This window comes from Theropithecus gelada, chromosome 19 (genome assembly GCF_003255815.1).
Source record: "Theropithecus gelada isolate Dixy chromosome 19, Tgel_1.0, whole genome shotgun sequence".
NCBI classification, from domain to species: Eukaryota; Metazoa; Chordata; class Mammalia; order Primates; family Cercopithecidae; genus Theropithecus; species Theropithecus gelada.
The window spans coordinates 41,638,496-41,646,490 of record NC_037687.1 but is presented as its reverse complement, the minus strand read 5'-3'; the positions used below and the strand labels follow the sequence as shown (position 1 = coordinate 41,646,490).

The 7,995-nt window shown below is 54.7% G+C and overlaps 1 protein-coding gene across 2 annotated transcripts in view; it reads left to right on the top strand.

Moving 5' to 3' along the window:
• RYR1 (ryanodine receptor 1) overlaps positions 1–7,995 on the top strand; it is a 160,168-nt gene that overhangs the window by 3,833 nt on the left and 148,340 nt on the right. For both annotated transcript variants that reach the window (XM_025369191.1, XM_025369190.1), the window contains exons 2-7: positions 3,758–3,877; positions 5,325–5,429; positions 6,549–6,623; positions 6,709–6,787; positions 7,139–7,251; positions 7,572–7,665. In XM_025369191.1, the coding sequence (XP_025224976.1) occupies positions 3,758–3,877; positions 5,325–5,429; positions 6,549–6,623; positions 6,709–6,787; positions 7,139–7,251; positions 7,572–7,665 (586 nt within the window). The remainder of the gene's footprint in view (positions 1–3,757; positions 3,878–5,324; positions 5,430–6,548; positions 6,624–6,708; positions 6,788–7,138; positions 7,252–7,571; positions 7,666–7,995) is intronic.

Sequence of the window (7,995 nt, the reverse complement as noted above, 5' to 3'; positions counted from 1 at the left end):
TTTTTTTTTTTTTTTTTTTAAGATAGAGTCTTGCTCTATAGCCCAGGCTGGAGTGCAGTGGCATGATCTCGGCTCACTGCAACCTCCACCTCCCGGGTTCAAGCGATTCTCCTGTCTCAGCCTCCGGAGTAGCTGGGATTACAGGCATGCACCACTACACCTGGCTAATTTTTGTACTTTTAGTAGAGATGGGGTTTCACTATGTTGGCCAGGCTGGTCTCGAACTCCTGACCTCAAGTGATCCACCCACCTTGTTGGATCCCAAAGTGCTGGGATTACAGGAATGAGCCACTGCGCTTGGCCTCCCTTCATTCTAATTCAGGAAAAGTTTGAGAATCAATGCGGTAACAATTAGGCCATCTGTCTCCGCTTTGCATCCTGGCTTTGCCATTTGCCTGCTTCCTAATTTGGGGCTAGTGATTTTTAGTTTTCTGTCTGAGCCTCAGGGTTCTCATCTGGAAAATGGGGACAATAATATATACCGTAGCCAGACCCCATGGCTCACACCTGTAATCCCTTCGCTTTGGGAGGCTGAAGCAGGAGGACTACTTGAGGCCAGGTGTTCAAGAACAGCCTGGGCAACATAGGCAGACCTTGTCTTTACAAAAAATGTTAAACTTTAGCTGGGCATGGCAATGTGCACCTGTAGTCCCAGCTACTCGGGAGGCTGAGGTGGGAAGATCACTTGAAACCACGAGTTGGAGGCTGCAGTGAGCTGTGATCTTGCCACTGTACTCCACCCTGGGCAACAGAGCAAGACCCCGTGTCTACGAAAATATATATATTTTAAATTAGCTGGGCATGGTGGCATAAGCCTGCAGTCATAGCTTCTCAGGAAGCTGAATGGAGAGGATCACTCAGCCTAAGAGTCCGAGGCTGCAGTGAGCTATGATCATACCACTGCACTCCACCCCGGGAGAAAGAGTGAGACCCAGTCTCTTAAAAAAATTTTTTTTCAAGGGACCCGTGCAAGTATCTCTCTGACCTCATCTCCTCCCTGTTTTCCCCTCCCCATTGCGGCCACCATCCTGCTCTGTCTCCTGTGCTGGTCCTCAACACCCCAGCACCCACCAGCCAGAGGCCTTGGCCCAGACTCCCTCCTCTTCCCCCAGAGATGAGCAGGCCTGATTCCTTCTTGTTATTTGGACAAGGCTCAACTCAAATGTCACCTCCTTGGAGAGGCTGTCACTTCACTCCCTCACTGATCTCATCCCCATCCCAAAAGCCACTCTCTTACATCAGCCTGGGTTATTTTTTCCATAACACCTATCACTGACATTAACACTACATATTAATTCACCTGTTTATTGCCTGTCTCCATCATGAGGATTTAAGCTCCCTGAGGGCAGTGATTTTTTTTTTTTTCTTTTGAGACACGGTCTCAATCTGTCTCAGGGGCCCCAGGGAGGTGGGGCTTGATCATGACTCACTGCAGCCTAGATTTCCCGGACTTGGCAGTCCTCCCACCTCAGCCTCCCGAGTAGCAGGGACTACAGGAGTGTACCGCCATGCCCGGCTAATTTTTAATTTTTAACTTTTGTAGAGATGGGGGGTCTCATTATGTTGCCCAGGCTGGTCTTGAACTCCTGGGCTCAAGCAATCCTTCCGCCTCAGCCTCCCAAACTGTTGAGATTTACAGGTGCGAACCACCGCGTCCAACCAGGGCAGGGATCTTGATCTTCATTTACTTTATTCACTGCTGTGTATTCAGTGCCTAGAACAGCACCTGGCCCATGGCAGAGGCTCAATCAGGGTCTGTTAAATGAGTGTAAGACCCACAGCATAAGGCCTGGGAGCCAGTAAAGTGCTTAATAAATACAGGCTATACCATTACTATGTTTTTTGTTTTGTTTTGTTTTGTTGTTGTTGTTGTTTTTGAGATGGAGTTTTGCCCAGGCTGGAGTTTTGCTCTTGTTTCCCAGCTGGAGTGCAGTGGCATGATCTCGGCTCACTGCAATCTCCACCTCCCAGGCTCAAGCGATTCTCCTGCCTCAGCCTCCCGAGTAGCTGGGATTACAGGCATACGCCACCACGCCTGGCTAATTTTTTGTATTTTTAGTAGAGACAGGGTTTCTCCATGTTGGTCAGGCTGGTCTCGAACTTCTGACCTCAGGTGATCCACCCACCTCGGCCTTCCAAAGTGCTGGGATTACAGGCGTGAACCACTGTGCCCAGGTATTTTTGGTTTTGTTTGTTTGTTTTTGAGATGGAGTCTCGCTCTGTCGCCTAGGCTAAAGTGCAATGGCTTGATCTCAGCTCCCTGCAACCTCTGCCTCCTGGGTTCAAGCGATTCTCCTGGCTCAGACTCCCGAGTAGCTGGAACTACAGGCGTGCACCACCGCACCACGCTACTTTTTGTATTTTTTTGTAGAGACGGGGTTTCACCGTGTTGGCCAGGCTGGTCTTGAACTCCTGACCTCAAGTGATCCACCTTCTCGGCCTCCCAAAGTGCTGGGATTGCAGGTGGGAACTACCACGCCTGGACTCAATACTGTCCTTTATGATACTTCCAGGATCCAACCCAGGCTCTCACGTTGCATTCAGGTGCCATTAGAAAGCAGTCTATAAATAAGATAAAATAGCAGTCTATTATTAAAACAACACGCGGCCGGGCGCGGTGGCTCAAGCTTGTAATCCCAGCACTTTGGGAGGCCGAGACGGGCGGATCACAAGGTCGGGAGATCGAGACCATCCTGGCTAACACGGTGAAACCCTGTCTCTACTAAAAAATACAAAAAAAAACTAGCCGGGCGAGGTGGCGGGCGCCTGTAGTCCCAGCTACTCCGGAGGCTGAGGCAGGAGAATGGCGTGAACCCGGGAGGCGGAGCTTGCAGTGAGCTGAGATCCGGCCACAGCACTCCAGCCTGGGCGACAGAGCGAGACTCCGTCTCAAAAAAAAAAAATAAATAAATAAATAAAACAACACGCAAAAGAGAGAATTTAGAGAAAGATGAGCTTAAAAAGCAATTTAACTTGAGCAATTTTCCACCTTCCAGTGGATCACTTTGCAGACCCCACTTGGGAGGCCTCTGGAGCCAGTTGGACACAGGTTCAAATCCCAGCTCCTCCTATTACCAACTGTGTTGGCCTTGGTCCATCCATGTCCCACTTTGAGCCTCAGTTTCCCCATTTTAAAATGGGGATAGGCCAGGCACAACAGCTCATGCCTATAGTCCCAGCTACTCAGGAGGCTGAGGCAACAGGATTGCTTGAGCCCAGGAGGTCAAGGTTGCAGTGAGCTATAATTTACACCACTTCACTCCAGCCTGGGTGACACAGCAAGACCCTGTCTCTAAAAATAAAAATAAATGGGATGATTACTTGAGGTCAGGAGTTCAAGAGCAGCCTGGCCAACATGGCGAAACCCTGTCTCTACTAAAAATATAAAAATTCGCCAGGCGTGGTGGTGCACACTTGTAATTTCAGCTATTTGGGAGGCTGAGGCAGGAGAATCGCTTGAACCCAGGAGGTGGGGGCTGCAGCAAGCTGAGATTACACCACTGTGCTCCAGCCTGGGCAACAGAGACTGTTTCAAATAAATAAATAAATAAATAAATAATAAAAAATAAAATAAATGGGATGACACTGGCTTGTATCTCAAGGAGTTGTCAGGAGCAGGTAGAGGGCTTGGGTGGGTGGATCTTGTTCATCACTGTCTTTTTCATAAGGACAAGGGTGGGAGGAGCGGCCCGTGGTCTGCAGTGTCTGTGGTATCCGGGCCAGGCGCCCCTGGAGACCCTGCCCCTCGGTTCCGCAGGATGATGAGGTGGTCCTGCAGTGCAGCGCCACCGTGCTCAAGGAGCAGCTCAAGCTCTGCCTGGCCGCTGAGGGTTTCGGTAACCGCCTGTGCTTCCTGGAGCCCACCAGCAATGCCCAGGTCTGTGCAGGAGGGAGAGGGGCCTGGGGACACGGGGGTCTGAAGGGGCAGAGAATCTGGGGTCCAAAGAAGAGGGTTCTGGGAGTCTGAAAGGAGGTGCTGACAGGAGAGAAAGTGAGGAGGGAGGCTAAGAGGGGCTACCTGAGGTGGGGAGGGGTGGGGGTTCTGGGGTGTTGGAGGGGATCCCTGTGTGCACAGAGGTGTGGTAGGCCAGGGCGGGGGCTGCTGATCCAGAACGTTCTTTGGCAGGTGGTTGAGTGGGTAGAAAGCCTCGAGTTTAAGGGGAGGTGGCCTGAGAGTCCAGAAGAAGGGCTGGTTGGGGAACAGGGGCCTCAGGAGGGAGGAGCAGGGAAACTGAGGGACGGGTGGGGAGGTGAGGAGCGGAGGCGGGGCGGGACGAGGCAAAGGACCTGGACAAGGAGGAGGGGTCTGCGATGTTTTATTTTTTATTTTTAAATTTTTTTCAAGTAACGAGACTGAATCATTACAGGGTATTTTAGGGGGAAGGGGGCCCTCTGTGGGGACAGGGGAGGATGGGACAGGGCCTGAGATGCAGAGGGTGTAGGGCCTCTGACGGGGGTGGGGGCTTGAGGGTCTTAGATAGTGGGGTCTGAGGGAAGGTGATTCCTGAGTCCAAGCCCAGGAATTCTGAGGGTGGGGACAGCTGGAGTCTGAGAGGGCAGGGGATCAAGGGGCCAAGGACCTTGGATCCAAGGCAAAGGGGCCTGGAGGGTCAGGGGACACCCGCAGGGGGCTGACTGGGGAGATTGGGGGCTGACAGGTAGAAGGAGCCTGGGGTCTGAAAGGAGGAGACCTGGGGGAGGGGCAGGGGCTGGCAGACCACGGGATGTGGAATCTGATGCAGGGGAAGTTTCAGAGTCTGAACGAGTGGGGTCTGAGGAGCAGAGTCTTGAGTTTAGGAGTCGGAGGGTGGGGGACTGAACTGAGGAGGGAGTATAAGATTGGGCGCCCTTCTGTGTCTGTGAAGCAGAGTTCAGAGGTGTTTGAGGGAAAAGGCAGGAGCGAGGACTGTCTGATGGTGGAGACAGGAGGTGGGGCTTCCTGTTGTGGGGTCATCTGCAGAGGAGGACACAGAACAGGAGATTCCTGTCCTTGGAGCAGGGTCAGTGTGTCTCAGGGCAGAGGTATGGGGCTGAGGCTTCCTATGAGATCAGGTGGGACATGGGTTAGTGGGGAGGGTTAGGGTTAGGAAAGCTTCTAAGAAGTCTGGGCGGGGCTGAGGTGTTTGAGGGAGGAGGCACAGAAGAGTGTTTTCATGATGTTGGTCTAGATTCAGGGGTGGCAGAGGGCAGGGCCTTCCTGTGGGGTGGGAGTGGGGTCTGGTGTCTCAGGAATGTGGGTATTCAGACTAGGGGAGGGAGTGTGGCAGAGAATGGTGCTTGGGGGGTCTTCCGGCCCCTCACTCACATCCCCCCTCCCACTCCAGAATGTGCCCCCTGATCTGGCCATCTGTTGCTTCGTCCTGGAGCAGTCCCTGTCCGTGCGAGCCCTGCAGGAGATGCTGGCCAACACGGTGGAGGCCGGCGTGGAGGTGAGGACCCCACCTCGGGGTGGGCGGGGTGGCAGGGATGGGCGAGAGGACCTGGGGGTCGTTTAGGGCACGGTGGCAAGGATGAGTGAGAGGATCCGGGGGTCGCTTACCATCTGCTCTTCTTCCTGTCTCTGCCCTGCCCCCCACAGGCCCTCAATTTGGATAAGTGGGTAGGTCTGGCCTTGGATGTCATCTGTCCTTCCACCCCTCCTGACCCCAGGCAGGCCCGTCTCTTGGGCCCACGCCCTGCACACAGGGACTGGAGGTTCCTCCCCCACCCCAGTTGTCGGGGGCTGTGGAGCCCAGAACAGGCCAGACAGGAAGGAAGGAAGGAAGGAAGGGGATGGGGGCTTCTGAGCCCCTGTCCCCGACGCCTGCTCCTTTCTCCTTGTTCCAGTCCTTTCCCCCAACCCTGATCCCAGCTCGTCTCCGCATGGGACCTCTCCCCCACCTCCCCTATCCCCAGCGTGAGTCCCTCTGGTCCAGGAGTGGGTCCACCATGTGATCACCTGGCCCCATCACATGGTGCCCCCATGGCGCGCTCGGAGCGTGGGCATGTGACAGCCATGATGGGAGGCATGGTGACATCGAGCAGTCAGATGTCCGCCCCAAGGCCCGGGTTGGGGACCTTGTGCTGGGGAGGGGCGGCTGTCTTAGCACTGTGGGTGATGTTCACCTATGGAACAACTGCTAGGCCTGTCCCGGAGCACACGGGCTGCAGCTCAGCGTGTTGCGGGAGGTCAGAGCAGAAGGGCCGAAGTCCACAGGACATGAGACCTTGGGGCTGTCCTCAGGGTCTCCAGGAAACTAGAAGACTCCTGAGTGAGTCTTCCTGAGTGATTTCCAGCCAAGGTGAAGGCAGCAGAGAGGACAGAGTGGGCCTTGGGGAATATAAAATGCTTCATCCATAGGCATCTCAGAGACATTGTCCCCGCTTCCATAAATGCGGAAACTGAAGCAGGGAGTCCTGTGAGAGTCTGAGTTGAGGCTGTTTTACCTCCAGGCCTGAGCATGACGTTTCACAGGGAGCATCTTGTCACCTGTGACTAGGTCAAACTTCTTGGGGATCTGGAGAGTCTGGGGGTCTGTGCTTATTCTGTTCCCTCCCTCCCCCTGCAGTCATCCCAGGGCGGGGGACACAGGACGCTCCTGTATGGCCATGCCATCTTACTCCGGCACGCACACAGCCGCATGGTGAGTGCAACCTCGGTGGGCTTGGGCAGGGGCCAGGACTTGCAGGGCCTGCTAGAAAGAGACTGACCTCCATCTACAACCCTAGTATCTGAGCTGCCTCACCACCTCCCGCTCCATGACTGACAAGCTGGCCTTCGATGTGGGACTGCAGGAGGATGCAATAGGTACAGCGGCTGGAGGGGGTGGGGGTGTGAAGGGGACCCCGCAGCAGGGATTCAGGGGGTAGAAGGTCTGCAGAACGCCGAGGCAAGCATGAGACTACCCTGGGGACATGAATGGGGGCTTCGTAGCAGAGAGTCTGCGACACAGTCCAGACAGGGAGACTTACATACACATTGGGGAGCGCTAGGCAGAGTCTGAAGTCAGGAACGGGGAATGTTGGGCAGAGAGTTGGTGGCAGTGATAGAGTTGTGGGCCAAGGGCCCGGGAGGCTCGGTGGCTGGGAGAGCCCTGGGGAAGAGCATTCTGAGAGGCCATCATTCTGACAACCACCCCCATTCCCTCCCCACCCGTAGGAGAGGCTTGCTGGTGGACCACGCACCCAGCCTCCAAGCAGAGGTCTGAAGGAGAGAAGGTCCGTGTTGGGGATGACATCATCCTTGTCAGTGTCTCCTCCGAACGCTACCTGGTGAGCCATTGCAGTTCCTCCTGCTCCCAGGTCTGGGGGCACATGGGATGGTCCCTCATCTTCTCACCATGGGTTTGCCTGGCTGATCTCCCACCCCCAAGGTCCTGACTCACAATTTCCCGTTTCCTGACCCCTGGCATCCAGTTTTCTGATTTCTGACCTCCCATTGCCCAACTTGATCATTTCCTGATCTGTGATCTCTGATGACTCTGTCTCCCATCTCATTTCCGGGTATCCACCCTTGATTTCTGGCCTCTGACGCTGGGACTCTCGCCTACCCCTGCAATTGTCTCTGACTGCCGCATCCTGGTGGCCCCCAGCACCTGTCGACTGCCAGCGGGGAGCTCCAGGTTGACGCTTCCTTCATGCAGACGCTGTGGAACATGAACCCCATCTGCTCCCGCTGCGAAGAGGGTGAGGTCTCCAGACCTCCCGCCCCTAAACGGAGACCCCCCCAAAACAGACCCTTAGTGTTGCCCTTCAGGCATACCCAAATGGAACCTTGGAACCTAACCCCAAACCCAGATCTGCAAATTATGGCTCTCACACTTAGATCTCCAGCTGACCCCGAATCCAGACCCCCAGAGCTCAGACCCCCCCAAACCCCAAACTAAATATCAGGCTCCCAAACTTAGACCCCGAAGTATTAGCCCCCAAGACTCCTAAACTCAGGTTCAAATCTTTTTTTTTTTTTAGACGGAGTCTCGCTCTGTCACCCAGGCTGGAGTGCAGTGGCCGGATCTC